This window comes from Orcinus orca, chromosome 16 (genome assembly GCF_937001465.1).
Source record: "Orcinus orca chromosome 16, mOrcOrc1.1, whole genome shotgun sequence".
Lineage (NCBI taxonomy): Eukaryota > Metazoa > Chordata > Mammalia > Artiodactyla > Delphinidae > Orcinus > Orcinus orca.
Window position 1 is genome coordinate 15,892,174 of NC_064574.1, and position 17,593 is coordinate 15,909,766.

The 17,593-nt window shown below is 52.0% G+C and overlaps 2 protein-coding genes across 7 annotated transcripts in view; one reads left to right on the forward strand and one right to left on the reverse strand.

The window, feature by feature from the left end:
• The window catches only part of SYS1 (SYS1 golgi trafficking protein), a 32,236-nt gene extending 19,207 nt beyond the window's left edge, over positions 1-13,029 (reverse strand). Inside the window, exons 1-4 of one of the 5 annotated variants that reach the window (XM_033433806.2) lie at positions 12,856-13,023; positions 12,397-12,659; positions 10,988-11,055; positions 8,608-9,834 (exon numbers count right to left, since the gene is read on the reverse strand). In XM_033433806.2, the coding sequence (XP_033289697.1) occupies positions 9,594-9,834; positions 10,988-11,055; positions 12,397-12,558 (471 nt within the window). In that variant the 5' untranslated portion in view covers positions 12,559-12,659; positions 12,856-13,023 and the 3' untranslated portion in view covers positions 8,608-9,593. The other 4 variants (XM_004272900.4, XM_049700077.1, XM_033433809.2 and 1 more) reach the window with 4 other exon arrangements.
• TP53TG5 (TP53 target 5) lies at positions 20-3,709 on the forward strand. Of its 2 annotated transcripts, XM_049700078.1 has the most exons (5): positions 20-159; positions 469-543; positions 744-874; positions 2,374-2,905; positions 3,601-3,709. In XM_049700078.1, exons 1-4 carry the CDS (start codon positions 112-114, stop codon positions 2,882-2,884), a joined length of 765 nt encoding a protein of 254 aa, XP_049556035.1. In that variant the 5' UTR covers positions 20-111; the 3' UTR covers positions 2,885-2,905; positions 3,601-3,709. The 2 variants fall into 2 exon arrangements, with proteins under 2 accessions (XP_049556035.1, XP_049556036.1); XM_049700079.1 differs by lacking the exons at positions 469-543; positions 3,601-3,709 and having other exon boundaries at positions 106-159; positions 2,374-2,927.
• Positions 13,030-17,593: the final 4,564 nt, after the last annotated feature.

Here is a 17,593-nt window from a genome sequence, read left to right on the forward strand (position 1 = left end):
GAGCCCCAGCACAATCATCCCCATGCCCAGCCTGAGCGCTGGCTGAGCTGAGAGAGGCGGGGGGCAGGCGGCGCCTTGCTCCATCTGTCTCTGAGGCCTCACAGCTCCAGCATGAGTCCATCAGCAAAGAAGAGGCTCAAGAATACAGTGGTTTCCAAGGTTGGATTTGGGACTAGACCCAGTGGGGGTCTCAACAAAGAGTCCAACCATGCCCAGGATGGGGACCTTCCAGCCTGGGGGGAAGAGGGAGAGGTGAAGGGTGAAGGGAGGTCAGGAGAGTTAGAATGGGCTCCCTGTTTCCACCCCCAAACCAAGGTGACAAAACTCCCAGTCTAGGGTTGGTCACACCAAGCCCAGCCCAATGGAGAGGCATTATGGAGGCGTTCGGGGGGTTCCTACTGTGTTAGCATTCCCTCTCTCCCTCTCTCTCTCTCTCTCTCCCTCTCTCTCTCTCTCTCTCTCTGTCAGATGCAAGATGAGGAACCACGGGACAAGATACAGCAGCCTGTCAGCAAAGTAATTGCGCGGAACCGACTTAAAGCGGTGAGGCGCCCCGTTTTGGTGTCTGCTTAGGAGAGCCTGAGCCCCCATGCAGTGTTGCTCCTGGCTGCCAGGCCGAGTGAACCGGGAGGAGTCACCTGGCCCTGCCCTGAGCTGAGCTGAGCCAAAGTCCGGGTAGCGGGGTGGGACGCTAGCCCAGGAAAGCTGAAGCTTCAGTTTTTCTGGCTCCTCGCCCCTGGCAGGTGCTAAAAAACTTGGCGCTCTTGAAGCTGCTTGAGAGCTCGAACCCTCGGACCCAAGAACTGCATAACCTGGCCAAAAGGTGTTGGAATTCACTGCTCAGAGTTCCGAAGATCCGCAGGGTCTCCTCTGGGTGAGCATGGCCCACCCGCGGCCCCTATCATGGGCCCAATAGCCACCTTTACTAGGAACGGGCACTATGCTAAGGAATTTCGCAACCTGCATTTTGACTAGGCTCTGGCAGAAAGGTAGTTATTTATTAGCCCTATTTTACTGAGGAGCTGAGGCTCAAGAGATGTTGTAACTTATCCCGTTAACTGGACTGGTAAGTGGCAGAGCTAGGATTTGAAGCCGTTCCCAGCTGATATCAGAGCTGTTGTCATAACCCTGGTCATAATCATCCAACCACGGGACTAACCACCACCTGGTGCTCTGAGCACGAGGGGCCACCCCTTCTGCCTCTCCCAAGTCAACACCACGCAGAGATTCACCTGCAAACTAGTCATTCTGCTGAGGCTCAGTTTCCTCACAAGTCACATCAGGATGCTAAGAAAGCTGACATGAGGCACCCGCTAAGTGCCAGGTACCATGCAAAGCGTTTTCCCACTTAGTTTATTCTTCACAAAAATCCTGTTAGGTAGAAGGAATTACCCCAGTTTTACAGATGAGGAAACTAAGGCTCTGACAGGTTACCTTTCTTGCCCCAAATCACACAGATGGTAAGAGGCAGAAGCAAATGTGAATCCCAGTTTGTCTCCAAAGCCTGTGCTCTCCAAGCCGCTCTGCCTCTTCCCTGCCTCCTGCTTTGCAGGACTGTTGTGAGGGTCCTGGGCCTGACACCCAGTGGGCACCCAATCGGCAGTGGCCATTATTATCCTCTGTATTGTCATTATCCTGAGCCTGAGGCCTCTCTCTCTCCACACACACTCAGCTATGACGGGGGCTGCCACATTGCAGGGGACTCAGTCTATGACAGACACCCCTGGGGAAAGTCTCCTAACCCCTCTAGGTAACTCCACCCCTCTGGCTCCTCCCTCTGAGTTGGCGTCCTCCTCGATGCAGGTACTCAGGAAACACTGAGCCAGAAGGGTCAGGATCATCTAGTCCCAGAGATTTCCAAGCCTTTTTAAAGCAGCAGAGCCACTCTTCAAATTTCTGTCCCCAAGCCCCAACTGTGTCGTTGGAGGGAAGCTATCCTGCCCCTCACCCTGCCCCTCCAGGGGTGGGGGGTGGTCATTTGAGATATTTTCTAAGATTTCTTAGAACACAAGATGAAAAAAAAAAAACCCAAAAACAAAACACTGGACCAGTCCACTCCATCAGTTGAAATCCAAAGAGGCAGAACCCTAACCTAGTGGCTGATGCAGGCAATATATATTTCTAGGTATCCTAACTACTAGCCATTGCCTCAGGCCTTTCCAACCTCTCACATCCCTTCTGCCTGCCGGTCCTTATCACCACACCCCCTGCCCCCAGGAACAAGACCTCTGAGTGGTAGAGAAGCTTCTTTTCAGGCCCTCTCTAGCTTTCCTGACAGGCTCCCTGAGCTGACTGCAGAACCGTTGTCTCGGTCTAGCTGGAGGCCCAGGACCTTGGTCTTGCTCTGCTGACTGCCGCTCCTCTCCCTGCCAGCCACGAAGACGTCTGGGATACAGTAGAACAAAATAACAAAGATCTTCAGGAGGCTGGGTGTCCCAACAAGAAACTGGACTCCAAGAAATCAGAGCCCCTGAGGGAGCCTGAGGACCCGGAGCAGTCAAGGCCCAAGGCGGCACTGCGGAAGGGGCACACGGCACAGCAAGCAGTGCCGCACGAGGAGGAGCGGCCGGAGCCTGAGGTCCCCGTGACGTCAAAGGGTCGTGGCCTGCCCACTGGCCCTGGAGCCCAGGAGAGGCAATCACCCACTGTGGACCCCCGGGTCGTCTTCCTGAAGACCCACCAGTACAGAACTCCCATGGAGGACATGAAACAGCTGGACACAGCAGACCAGTGGATCTGGTGTGAGGGGCTGCCCACACGAGTCCACCTCCCAGGGCCCCGGGTGATGTGCAGACCATCCGCCCTGCGCTCGGTCAAGCGCTGCTGCACCCGCCTCTGCTCGGCATCACTTGAGCTGCCAATGGTCCGTCCATACAAGATGTGACAATGCCACTGCCAGGCTAGGGTGAGACACAAGCCCCAAGCCAGGCCCTGAGCTGGGCCCAGAGTCAGAGGGCTTAGGATCCAGAGTCTTGGGGGCTGTGGCTGGCGGTGCTGGGAGGCCCTACCTTCATGCCCAGAGAGGGAAGCCCAGAGAGGTGGAAGCCATTGACCAAGTCCACACAGCAGGGCAGTGGCCAGGCTGGGTCCTCTCAGGACCCAAGTAGGGGCTCTGGGGAAGGAGGGCACTGGGAGTGTGGTTCTGAGGTGTGTCATCCACTGCCTGGAGGCCTCAGGAGGGGCCATCTGCTATGGCTCAGAATCTCACAGAAGTCTGAGTAAGTGAGTTTAGGGATTTCCAAATGTGGGGCTAAGGGGAGGGGGTGTGGTCAAGTAAGGCTCTTCTGCATCTCACCCCCTCTTAGATAAACTCTGCATTTGTTTTATTTATTCGTGCCTCAAATAAGACCTACTCTGAACAAAAGTTCCTTAGCAAAAGAAAAAGTAGAAATACTCCAGCCCCTCCACTGAGGTCCCAAGAAAGGAAGGGGGTGATGGGCCTGGGGGTCCAGTTGAATGGGAAGCTGCCCCTTCAGCAAACCGGGCATCGCCAATCTGCCAGACACCGCAGCGCCCTGGTCCCTGAGCCCTCTCCCTGGACGCCAGCGCCCTCTGGGGGCGGTCTTAGCTCCTAACTGACGCTGAGGTCTCTGCTCGCAGGTGTGACCTTGGATGGGAGCCAGAGGTGTGCGGAGAGGACGGAGATCGCGCAACCATCTCAACGGGAGGTATGGGCGGGAAAATTCGCGAGTCTACAAATAAAATCTCCCATATGGCGCTGAAGAATACTGCCGCTGGCTCTGCCTCTTTATCTGGGGCTGGAAAGGCTGGAGGAAAGAGGCCCTCCGCGGAGGTAAGGCGGCGGAGTGGGGAAGAGTGTGAATCACGACTTCAGGTTAATTCCACTCCATCCCCAGGTCCCTACGGTCAGTGTAGAAGCCGTAACAAAGAAGCCAGCGGGCTGCTCCCCTCCCCCGCCTCTGCAAGCTGGCCTCCTGAGCGGTGCTCTCCATGAAGTCATAGAAGGGGGGCGTTGGTTGTGCGCTTCCTGGGTGCCAGGTGCCTCACAATGGCCCTGCAGGCCAAGGAGAGGAGGAAACCCCCGCGGCGCCGAGAAGCTCACGCCGCTGGGAAGTGGCACAGCAAGAACTCTAATCTAGGTCTCCTGGCTGCTCCCCCCGTTCCATTTCCCGAAGAAGGGGAAAAGGTGCAACGCAGCTTCCAGCCCGTCACGCACGTGCATTGCGCCCTGATTATCACGGCTCCGGGTGTCAATAAATGCCAGCCGGAAATGTGAAATGTGCCCCGCCTGGGTCACGGAAAGCACCGAGTCAGGCGGGGAACCGGTACTTCGTCCTACTGCTCCCGTGGGACACAGCGCGTCCATCCTCCAACCCCGAGTCCGGTAGGAGCCACAGGGCCCTGAATATGCAGTTGGGGAGAGGAAAACAGAGGGGGCCCAGGCTTTCTCTGCACAAAGACTATGATCCTGGTCGTCCGTATTCCCCTGGAGACAGGCTGTGTGCAGCGGGCGCCCTCGGGAGAGCAGCAGAGCCATCGAGGGGCGCAGAGCCCTCCACCCTCACTCCCAGGGAGCCAGGACACTGATGGAGATCCTCAGATTGGGAGGGAGAGAGAAGGATGGGAAAGGCTCCCGCTAAACCGGCCGGCTTGCACCCCTCCTCTCCACTGGGGCTCAGCACCCTGACTGAGCATCCGCCAGGAGGCCGCCAGCGGAAACCGGGACGCGAGAACAGCCTGAGCGGGGCCTGGCGCTGGACCGCTCTGCACCGCACTGCTCAGCCTCGGGAATGGCGACCTAACGACCCCCGCAGCGCGCTCCCTACCTGCGGCCACCCAGGCGCGGCACTCCCTTCCCGAGCACCCCGCCCCGCCCCCTCCGCGCAACCTCCACTCCCGTAACCTTCACTTCAAGCTGTCTTCCCGCTAAGCTTGCAATCCAGCCCGTTTCCTGGGTAGTCTCCATTTCGGTTCCCTCGCTGGGCATCATCAATCACATCAACCCTCTATTAGATCTTTCCTCCCAAGCACCTTCCGTTCCATCAACCTTCAAGTAAACTTCTGTCCAGCGTGCTCTATCAGCGGGCGATTAGGGCAGCGCACTCCCAAACAAAAAGCCAAACCCTGTGTGTGTGGCGGGGGTGGGGGGGTGGGGCATGCACTAGTCTTCATGGGAACCTTCCCCGGGGAGCCCCAAGTGGGGGCCCGAATGGCCTGAGCCTAGGCGAGGTTGGCAACTTCTGCTTTGCCCAATTGGGAGCAAGAACTGGGCCCCAGCTTCCCACGGGCAATGCCATCAAGTGAGCAGACAGAAGCCTGTGTGCCTAGGCTGGGACCCAGCGTGGCCAGGGTGCCGCTGGGGAAGCAAGGATGCAGGCCTCATGCATGTGAATGACTTCCAGCAGTGCACTCCTTCCAGCCTTATCCCTTCCACCTGCCGGCATCAGGCTCAGGCAACCTGCCTCCCATAATCCCAGGACTAGGGTCTCCCCACTACCATTCTCCCATTGTTTAACCACTTCAACCTGAGGCCCCTCTTCAGGGCTCAGTCAGATCCTGATTTGGGCAGGATGCTGCAACCCATAATCTCAGGGATAAGAGACCACAGGAGAAATGGCTCCCTAACAGTTAACTGGGGGAAATTTTTTAATGTTTGAATTTTAACAAGTCACACGACCTCTCAGAGCCTATTCCATCTGTTTATTTAAAGAGGGATACTAGTAGCCATTCCAGAGGGCTTTGCGCAAATCAGGCTTGATGTAGTTGAAACCAGTTTGTGGGACATTGAACATTCGGCCTTTTTTCCGGGCCTCCTTGCTGTAATAAAGCCAGTACTGGCCCTGTTTCTCACTTATGAGCGGCTGCCTAACTGCCCACCTTTAGGGAACTAGCTGCTTGTTTAAAAAGCCAATCTTATGTTCACATTCACAAAATAGCATCTGGATCCCGGAGACTGTCCCTCTCCCAGTCTGGGCCATGTACCACTTAAACATGATTGGTGGATGAATGGGGATGAGGTTGCTGAGGCAGACAGGCCTAGCTTCTTATCAGCTGTTTGATGCTGGGGAAAGCTGTTTACTCCTAAGCCTCAGTTTCATTGTCTGCAAAATGGGGAAAACGGTGGTGCCTATCTCATTGGGTTAAGTTAGAAACATAAATCACTTTACAGTGCATGGCACATAGGAGCTCAATACCTGGTGGCTGTACCTAGGTCATGGGCAAGCCTGCCCCCACCTAACAGTTGAGGCTTTGAAGAAAGATATCTCCTCTGTAAAATGGGAAGGGGGCAGCAGTCCCATAATTCTAACTGCTTAGATTCATGGATCACTTTCTTATAGGTCAGGCACAGCACTAAATGCTTTACATTATGACATCTCACTGAATCCTCACAAAAACTCAGGGAAGTTCAACCCAGGGAAGGTTAAGTAGCTTATCCAAGGTCTCAGAGCTGGTAATGGGACTCCAGGACTTAACCTTGCACTCCATTGCAGCTCTCTAAAGCCTTCTAACATTGGGCCCCTAGAAGTCTCCCTGGCTTGGCCAGGTAGGCAGGTCAGGGATTAAAACTCTCAGCTCCCTCTACTCCCCTTGCTTCAATGTTGTTCTACCATCCTTTGCTACTTTCCTACAGAAAACCTCAAGCACGCAGTAGCTCTTAATTCCCTCTCCACAAAGAACCTCTCTTGTGCCCAGAACTGGCCTCTCCTTCCCCTGCCCCTGAGGCTATAGTCCCTGGGTTAGAGGCTGACTGCCCCCAGGGACTGCGAGAAGGAAGCTACCCTGATCTGGGAGTTGTTGAAGAGAGTCTAAGACTCTGCTTCCAGGGGAACCTAACCTGTTTGAGCTGTGCCTCACATAAGACTCACGGGGACCTGGAGCTTCCCGCCTCACTGGTGCCTGCTGGCTGCCCTTCTGACCCCCATGTGGCTCTGATCTGGGCAGGCCTGCCTAGAACTAGGGGTTAGAGGCACACTCTGAGCTAGACATCCCTTTCTCCTTTCCCATCCTTCTTGTGGGTTATAAACTATTCTGAGTACCAGCTATGCACTAGTCTTCACTTGTCTCTCCAAATGGTAGTGGATGGGATGGGGCGGGCGGGGGAGGCGTCTAGACGTCAGACCCCTAGAAAGTCAAGAGCTACACCAACTCAGTGGTAGGGTGGCGGTAACTTTCGAATCTAGGTACTTTCCTTTATCCTTTGGAAATAAAAATATTTCCAACATTCCTATGTTCACTTGGAAATCTGTGGCCATATTTAATGTACTGCCTATCAGTTTTTCTTGGAAAGCAAGTAATATTCACACAGTTTACATCCTTAGTATTTAAAACAATACAGTAGGATGAGAAAGTATGATTATAAGGTGCAGATTGTTTAACCACTAAGAACTTAAACATCTTTAACTATTAATCTCTTCAGAATGAGTTTATTAATGTCACTACCGGAACCCAAATCCTGGCTCTGCCAGCTCCTAACATGTAACCTTGGGCAAGTTCCTTACAGTTTCCTCATCTGTAAGATACAGATGATGCTATTTCCTACTTCAGAGGGTTGTTGTGAAGATTAAGTGAGCAAGGAGGTGCAGAGCACTTAGTCTACTGCTGGACATCTCTTTAGGAAGCACTCAATGGATGTTATTTATTACTTCCATTGCCCAGTCCTCTCTGGAACTTGCCTCTAGACACTGCTTTGTCACTTTAGAATTCATAAAAATCTCAGGAAACTCACATATGTTTGACCCCCTACTGTCATTCAGCTTAGTCATGATATTATTAAAAAACAAAAAAACCCCACCTTGGCTCCCCTGACCTTTGGCAGTTTTCATAAATCCAACTGACACTCAAGGGGCAGAGATCTGTCATCGAAGATGTGCAGGACAGCACCAGCCTTTGTGGGAAACTCCCAAAGAGGTGTGCCAACACAGCTGGAGCTACCACCACCAGAGCTGGCCACGGGAGCCTGCGGCCACACGATGTGAGTGCTCTGAGGCTTGCCTCAAAATAAAGTTAGTCACCTGCCTTTAGAGTCTGGGGGGAAATCCATCCACCCAGGGGAAGCCATTTCAGCTGGTCATACCTCCTGGACCCCGCAGCCAGGATTAGAATCTCATTAACAACCTGCTTCCTCCCAGCTTGGCTAGAGTTCCCTGAGTTACTGAGGTGCCTCACCCGAGCATTTTCCCAGGCTCTGCCCAGGCATGTTCACTCTTAAACCTTCATCCTGTCGGCCTCAACTTCCCATTCTGCAGGGCTGGGAGCCAGGAGGCTAGAAAGGCTTCCTGAGGAGATGGCAAAAGTCCCCAACCGTGTAGCCCTAACACTGAAAGCTGAGCACTGACAGCTCTCTCAGGCAGGCTCTGGAGGACCCAAAGGGGTGCAGCAATGTTTTCCAGGCAGAAATGGGTCTAGACCAGTGCATTCCACTGGGCACGTTCAGAAGTCACTGGCAAATGGCAAAGGTACCCTGAGCGTCATGGCAGTTCACCCAAGGCGTGGCGGAGAAGGCTGCAGGCGGGGGTGGGACACAGGTGTCCCCGGCACTTAGTGTTTTAACCAGGTGGAGGAATACTTGGGTTCAGGAAAAAAAGAAGGTGGCCTAATCATTCTGTATAGCTCCCGAGCACAGCATTACAAAATAAGCACAGGCAGAACCGTGGAAAATACTGTATTTATGTACACGGGAAGGGCAGCTGTAAGCCCCTCACAGAGGACACTCCACCCCGAAGAAAAATCTTAGTAGCAAATTCCTATCTCCCTCGGCACTATCAAGTGCACCTCAAGCTGGAAGGCTGGGCTTCCTGTGTCTGGGCGCCCACTGTACCCTTCCCACTGTGTAATTCCAAACAAGGCAGGAAAAGGGAACTATTGCCAGAACGATCCGTGGGAGCTGGGATGCCCGGTCATTCCTAGAGAACAGGCAGTGACTCTAGTTCGAGGGTTAGATGGGGAGCGACGCTAAGATTCTTCTCTGGGTCCTACGGCCTGCAATGTTGAAAGCTGGCAGCAGGGTGGAGGCCCAGTAGAGAGAACCGGAAGAAAGTCAGTCATGGGTTCACTGGTGTACACACACATGTGTGTAGCAGGACACAGGTTGTGCATTTTCTTTCTGCTTGATGCCTCCACCTGCCATCCTCTCACTGACAGCAGCCTGCTACTTTGCGCCTACATCTTTCTGTGGCTCTGGATCCAGAAACCCAGTGTTGCTCCAAACAGAACAGCTGCAGTCCAGCAGCATGGCAAAGCTAACAGCTGTCCCAGGGAGGTAAGACAGGTGGCTAGAAGAGTGGTTCGCTGTGATCAGATACCCTTGATTATTTTTTTTTTTCCTTTTTAAAATAACAGGCTGGTGACAGGTATGGTGGCTCAAGAGTGGCATGGTTCTGATTCTGTTATTACCCTGAAAGAGGTCCCCCTTGCCGACCTCCCGGATACCAAGGCTTCAGTGAACGGAGGCCGTTCTTGCAGCTGTGATCCTGCCTGCTACCTGCCTTCTTGACGGGGCCTCACTCTCTCTCCCACACCAACAGAGACTTCACATTTCCCGGGTTCCTCTCAGGCCTGGGCTGGACCTCATCTGGACAGTCGGAGCAGCCCAAGGTGTCAAGTGCCCAGCTGGGTGTCCAAAGGACCTGACTCTAGACACTGGACTTCGGGGCTGAGTTGAGGGGGATCTCCTTGAGCTCCGACCGCATGCACAGGTACTCCCCGATGACAGCCATGAGTGCAATGCACACGGCCTGGACCAGCCACCAGGTCAGCGCCGAGGGGAAACGGGAGCTGTAGAACCAGCAGCCCAGGAGGTGAAAGAAATGGACAGTGACAGTGAAATCCAGACACTGCTTCCCTCGCCGGATGAAGTACAGCAAGCCCAGGGCACTGTGGGGAGAGGACAGCAGTGAGTTGTCACTGGGTTGTCCTGGCCTTAGATTAGGTTATTTGGGGGAGCAGGGACAATTAGGATGACAGCATAGTGGTCAGAAGCAAGCGAGAGAAGTGGGAGGCAGGGGTTACATTATCAGATGCCCAGAGGAACCTGGCAGGTGATGCTGAGAGTGGATCAGGCTGGGGAGAAGGAAAAAGTACGAGCTTGATGATCAATGCAGCTGCCACTCAAAGGGATCCCAGTGACTGGTGGGGACTGTGGCAGCATGAAGCATACCTGTTTCATCTAAAGTGCGGCCTGCAGCTAGGCAAGTCACCATGCTAGAATGCTGGCCTGGAATCAATCGATCATCCCATTTTTTAAGAGAAGCCAGAAATCTGTATTTTTAACATAAAATATCCTGATTTTCAACTAAGTGAAAAAAGTCTTAAACACCCTGCATGGGTTGACAACTGTGTAAGCCAAACAGAACATATCTGGGAGCCAAATTCAGGTCAAAGTCACCCCACCAGTTTTCAACCTCCAGTGTAAGGTCAAGAACAGTAATGTGAAAGGCATCGTTCTAAGTACTTCCTGTGAATTAACTCATGGAACCCTTACCACTATGAGGTGGGTAATATTATTAGCCTGATTTTACTGATGAGGAAACTGGGGCTTAGACAGATTAACTTGTCCACAGTCACTAGACTAGTGGTAAAGCTGAGAGTCAAAGCCAAGTGAGTCGGCTTCCCGAGCCTAAGCTCTTAATCACTTCCCTAAACCACCTCTCAGTCAAAGCCCTCAGGGTACAGATGAGGACCCAAGGCCTAGAGAGAAGGGAAGGAACTTGGCCAATGGCACATGGGCCAAGAATAGACTGACTCCCGGTGCAATCCTTTCCTCATCTGATTCCACATCAGGGAAGTGGTCTGAGATGAAAGCTGTCCCAAGGCAGCATGCACAGAGTGACATAAGAGCTTTCCAGCTAAGTCAAAACAGCGATCAAAGAAACCCTACAGTGGAGCCAGTCCCAGAACTGGCCTCTGCCACCCATTTTAGTCCACCACTGCCCAGGAACAAGTGCCAGCCTGTTTCACGTCCGAATTTAGGAAGTTAGTTCCAGTGCTAAGACCCCAAAAGCTGGATAGCAAAACTGGTGATACTCACCAGGTGAGGGCGTTGAGGACGAAGGACATCGTGGAGAGCCGGCCTGGAGGGGTGGAAAAGCCCAGGATCTGAGGGGGAATCACAAATGGAAATATGCTGGAGAAGTGACCTGGCAGAGCCCCAGGCTCCAGGACCCCAGCAGCCCCACTCAGGAACAAACATCATTCCAGGACCACAGAAGCCAACAGGCCTCTTCATCTGTATGGCAGCCTACTTCCACCAAGCTGCTTTTACAGACGTCCACCACTGTATCTCATCTGACCCCTCACAGCAGCCGGGAAGGGATCATTATCCTCATTTTACAAAGGAGGAATAAAAATTCAAAGAAGTTAAGTCACTTGCCCAAAATGACAGGGTAAATAAACAGCAAAAGAGCTAGAACGGGGTTCAGCAAGGCTCCTAAGAAGGTACTACTAGGCACCTGGTGGGTGAGTGACCTCCACCACTGTCCATACGGTACTATCCAATACCAAACATCTGCACACTTTCAGCTTTCAAAGGCCTTGACGTTCATTATCTCATATCATCCTCACAACAACCTCATAAAGTTGTTATTGTTGTTACTGTTACCTCTTTTTGGATAATAACTTGCTTATTATTACCTTTTTTTGGATAATAACTTGCCCAAGGGCTACATAGAGAATAAGCAACAGAAGGAAAGATTCCATCCCAGATCTCCTGGCTCCAAGAACTGTGCTTATTACCATATACCACAGCTGCCTCTCTGAAGCAAAACACCTCTCCACCCTCCCATTACACTTTATAAGGCACCTTCTTACTCCTAGGCCCCTCTGGCCCTCATAACATTTTGCTGAGGATTATTCTATTCCAGAAGAGGAAACAGGCTCAGAAAGATAAAGCAACTTGCCCCGAATCCCACAGCTGGTATGTTTCAGCCTACATTGGACACTAAGCATTTCTGAATCCAAAGCCAGGCTCTTTGTACTGCAGTCCACGACCTCTATGCCAGCGGTCTCATGATTTTGCAGACAGGAAAACAGGTTCAGAGAGATGACAACACTCGCCCCAGGTCACACAGCTAGTACATGGAACTTAGAGACCTGACTCCAAAGTCCAGGAAGTTCCCATTATACTCCGTGAATGCTCTTTTATCCATCCCCCCCGTCCGCAGTTTGGCACCCGAGAATCTGGGGCTCAGAGAAGTGAAGTCACTTTTTCAGTGTCAGAAAGGAGATGTATCAGGTTGCCTGGAACGCAGGCCCCTTCCTTTGTACTAATCTGCCTCTCTGTCATTCCATTTTATGGATAGGACAGCCGAGGCTCAGAAAGGTGATATCCCTTTCCCAGGGCCACAAAACGAGAAGGTGGCCCAGCCAGGTCTAGAGCCCAGTAGTGTCAGACCACCCGGTGAGGCCGAGACGCCGCCCGCGCCGGCCCGGGGACCATACCTCGGCGTCGAACATCTGGTCCAGCGAGGGGCTGCTGCGCACCAGCCCGTCCACCAGCGCCAGCCACAGGCCCAGCGAGCCGTAATACACGGTCTGCATGAGGACGATCTGCGACAGGATCAGCAACGGGTCCCACACGTAGCTGCGGAACTGGCCCGCCATGCCGGCCCGCGGGGCCCGGCCGCCGCCCGGGCCTGGGTCAGCGCCACCGCCGCGCCATGGGCCCCGGGCCGCCCCGGCACCTGAGAGGACACACGCCGGGCCTCAGCCCGCCGGCCGTCACCATGGCAACGTCGCCCAGTCGGGAGGAGGGACTGGGACCGAGGGGGCGAGCCCATTCCGGGAGTTGGGGGGGAGGCCGGGGCGGACAGACCCATTCCCGGAGTGAGGGGAAATCCTGCCCGTTCCAGCAGCTGCTCGGGCCCCGCTCGTACTCGAGCTCCTGTGGGGTTCACTCACCGGGTGACGGACTCGAGGATCGAAGCTTCCGAGCGCAGCCCAGCCTCAACGACTGGCCCCCGGAACGGTGCTGACAAGCAGGACCATGGAGGAGAGGCCCTACCGGCCTAGAGAGGCAAAGCTCCAGCTGCTGCTGCGACTGTAGCCGCTGCGTAGGAAGGAAGCGTTTCCGGGGACAGCGGTGGAGGGGCGGGGCTGACATTGCGCAGGCGTAGCGGGTGCAGTCTTCGGTTGAGCCACCTAAACGAGAGTAGGGAAGCCCGGAAGCGAAGTGTGCACATGCGCAGAAGAGAAAAATGAAGGCGAACGGAAGTGGGGCACCAGAACGGTAGAGCTAGCGTGCCCTCTAGAGGGAAATCTTGAAGAAAAGGAGGACGGCTAGGGTAGAAGGTAAGAGGAGGGGTCAAGGGCGAGGGAAAGATGTTTGGGAATTAACGAGGTGATAACGTCGACTCTGTTTTCAGCCTAGATTCCCAACGTTTTCTTTCTCCTAGTTAAATCCTGGGATAACTTGAACTTGCCAGCAATTCCACACATGATTTTGCCACTGTTTCTGGGTTACAGATGGTAAAACTAAGGGCCAGAGAAGGAAAGGAATATACTGTCTCAAAGACATAGAATTAGTGGCAGTCAGAATTAGAGTTCAAGTATTTCCAATACCACAGCACTGATTTCGTGCCCTACTGAGTGCCAGGAAAATTTGCACACGTTCGAATGAGACAGCCCCTGCCCTCAGACACAACCTAACTGTATTAGAAGGCAGAGTAGTGGGTGTTTTATAATGTGGATATCCATATATATATATATATATATATATATATATATATTTAAAATGGGAGGAAAAAGCCCAGGTTCTGAAGTCATACCTGGAAGCAGATCCCAATGCTGCCTGCCGCCATAGCTATTTCTCTCTGCCTTCTCTTCTGAGTCCAAATAGTGTGGACAGTCAGTAAATACGTGCTGAATGAGTCAAGAATAGAGAAAGGGCAACAGCAAATTGATGAGTCATTTCACTCCTGCCTCAGCCGACCGAAACCCATCGATTTCCTTGATCCTAGGTTCTCCTTTTCCGGAATGGAAAGAAGGGAAGTAACTGGTTCCAGGAAGAGTCCAGGTTTTCTAGCCTGCTCTACTAGCTGTGTGATTAGCAAGCCACTTTCTTCTTTAAACCTCAGCTTCCCTGTTTATGAAATGAGGAATTAGACAAGATTAATGTTTTCCATCATTTAATCTGCCCTCCACTAATTATTTTCCCATTAAAAAAAGCTTATCAAAGATCTATGTAACTTGCCAATCAGAACTTCTGAACAGCATGTGTTAACCATGTTATCACCTTGAGTTGTTACAATTCCAGACAAAGGTAAAGAAACCTGAGACACTATCAAGAGTAAGTGTGTGATTTCCCTTATCGTTTGGAAATATTGTAAACAGTTCACTTGGACTCCAGCTTGGAAGTCATTAAGGCTCAAAGATTTCTGAGGTGATTTCCAGTTCAACTATTCTTTTAGGCACCTCATTTCAGCTCACCAAATCTCTCTGGTGTATTAATGACTCACATGATCTAGTGCTTCTGAGAAAACATCTTCTGTTTATTAAGTATCTATGTGATCTTGTTTCATCCTCATAATCAGAGAAGGTATGGGAACTCCCTGGCGGTCCAATGGTTAGGACTCTGCACTTTCACTGCCGAGGGCCTGGGTTCGATCCCTGGTCGGGGAACTAAGATCCCACGATGGCCAAAATCATCATCATCATCAGAGAAGATAGATATTATCCCCCACTTTAAAGGTGAGGAAACTGAGGCTCTGAGAGTGGGGCGTGACTCTACCTAGGTCAGAGAGCTCATAGGAAGCTGAGCTGGGATTCAAACCCAGGACACCTGACTCCAAACACCAAGGTACCATTCCAGAATTTTAAAAAAGAAAAAGAAAGGAAGAAGACAGTGAAATATGTGTGGGATAGTGGGAAGTGGGAAAGGAGCAGTGAATCCCTAGGCTTAAGTGGTTCAGGGTGAGGGATTACGGAGAGGTTGGAAGAGAGGCTCAGGAAAAGTGCTTGAGAGGTTCAACTTAGTTTCAGCAGGCAGCTTCCTTTCTTCCAGGTGCTAGATGGTGTGTCTCTTCCTGAGTTGGGCCCCCTCAAGTCACATCTGGGCCTTCTCCACCCCATCTCTCCCACAGAAGAAAGGGGAGGGAACACCTTCCTTCCTGGAAAATGCAGGTAGCCCTGAGGCGTTGGGACTGGTGGATAGCTGGTGTCTAGTCATCCCTGGATCCTGGAGCTTGCCTTTGGGAAACCCCCATGGGCCTGCCAGACAGCAGTTTCCTTTTCCCTGTAGAATTTCAGCTCTTGAATTCCTACCTTTCCAAACCCCGGAAATGGGCAGTGTCCCAAGTCTTAATTTGGCTACGAGAAGGAAACTAAGCTGAGGAAAACCACGGTAATACTCTTGGCCAGTCTTCGCGACCCATTTTGAGAATTTGACTACAGGTGGCCTGGAAAAGGAAAATGAGCTTTGGGTTCAGACCACAAAGCCTGTGCTAGGGCCCCGCCAACTTGCCATGTGACCTTGGGCAAGTCCCACGCTGGATCTTAGTATCCCAAACTATAAAATCAAAGAGGTTCGTTGGACTCCAACTTCCAAACGCAGTCCATGGCCCTGAGCCATCTGAGTCACCTGAGGAACATATACAGTCAGATTCTCAAGCCTTGCTGCAAACCGAAGTCTGAATCTCCAGGAGCAGAGTACAGAAATCTGTAAAGAGCTTCCCAAGTGATTCAGAGGAACATCCGCCTTTGATAATTACAGAACAAGATGATCTGTAATTGACCTCAAACTAACTCTGCTGCTAACAGAAAATTGTGCTGTGACCTTGCCATGTCCACGGCTCTCTTTGGGCCTCAGGGTTTTCTTCCCCTGTCTGTAATATGAGTGGGTTGGACTAAAATAGCTGATCTCCAAGGGCCTTTCCCACGCTGCCAAGTTTGTAGTTTTCAAACTTATGAATGAAACTTTAAACTTTGGGTCAGAGGCAGAATGACAAAAAGCCACAAGCTGGGACAAACTGTCCTCTGGGCGCAGAAGAAGAGACTGCCTCTGGTCACTTGGTCATTGACGTCACTCTCACATTGGGCTCCCACTGTGGGCACATAAAGACAACTCCTGCTAGGGGCACTTTCTAGATCCACCGCTGTAAATCCCTTGGGAAATGCCCTCTTAGAGGTCTATGGACTTTGGAACCCTTCTTGTCTTTGAACACTGGCTCTACTACTGTCTTACTGGGTGACCTTAGGGAAGTTACTTTATCTGAGTCTCAGTTTCCTCCTCTATGAAATGGGGGTCAGAATATTACCCATGTCCTGGGCTTTCCTGAGAATCAAATGTGTGTCGGGCATTGTCTCACTACCGGATATGTGGTCAGCATTATGTAAACATTAGCAAATTAATTACTGTTATTATTTCTTCCCTTGGAATGTGGGAGTGGTAATAGCTGTTCTCTCAGATTTATGGCAAGGATCTAAGTAGATAACAGACAGAGTGAGCTCCTATTACCTGGCACATAATAGGAGCTCAGTAAATGTGGTACCTTCTCTTCCTAATCCCATCCCACCCCTGAGTTCTCCAACCCCCACCCCCCCACTTCTCCCTTCTTCCCTCCCAAGGCTGCCCTACAGCCTCCTCTCCGTGATCTTTTTCAGGGAAGGTTTGCAGGAAAACACTTAAGGGAGACACATGTCTCAGGTTATGCAACTCTGTGCTTACATTTTTTGGAAACTCCACGTGGGAGGCTAGCGTTTGGCTGCCTGTCCTCTGCATTGGTGATCATCCTGGGCTCTGGCCAGTGAGTCACTCTCTTAGAAGGAAAACCAGAGAGAGTTCATTCATTGCCTGCTTGTTTTTTCCTCTGGACTGAGAACCCTGTTACCTCCACTGTTTTAAGGGCTGCGTGTGCCTCTGTTTCTGGGGAAGGATATTTGCTGAGCACCTACTGTGTGCCAGACACATATTATCACATTGAATCTTTTCTTTTTTTTTTTTGGCCACGCTGCGCAGCCCGACCAGGGGTGGAACCCATGCCCCCTGCATTGGGAGCCGGCGTCTTAAACACTGGACCGCCGGGGAAGTCCCCATTTAATCTTTATTTAATTTCCAAAACGAGCCTGTGAATTGTAGGTACAACGAATGGTGCTACTAAACAGATGAAGAACCTCGGCTGAGGAAAAGGACAGTTTACCCAAGACCACACTGGTAGAGCTTGAACTCCAACCCAGGTCAGCCTGACTCCACACATACCTCTTCCCAGCGCACAATAGAAAGTGCACTGGACTTTACAGTTTACATAGAGCTTTCAACTACATGATCTTATCATCCCAACAGCTCTGGGGAGGTGGGTATATACATTTTCCCCATTTTACAGATGAAGAAACTGAGGCTCAGGGAAAGCAGTGACTCAGCTCAGTATACAGCTGAGGTGCGGCTGGTCTTGTCGGTTGGAATGATCAGGGTTAAGAAGCCTCTGGAGCTTTAATCTTGCCACTCCAGCCTCCCACTTCCTTACACCAGAGGGGGTCGAGGAACTGGTTTTCTGTGTTCTGTGCTCAGTGGTCAGTGGTTTCTACAAATCACCTCTCTGTGGAGGATGGACGATGCCAAGCATTCCAGTGGGTGGCTGGGCCTCCGAGCAGAGGGTGTTTTTCTTGAATCAAGAACTCTTTTCCAGGGATTGGTTACCCAGGC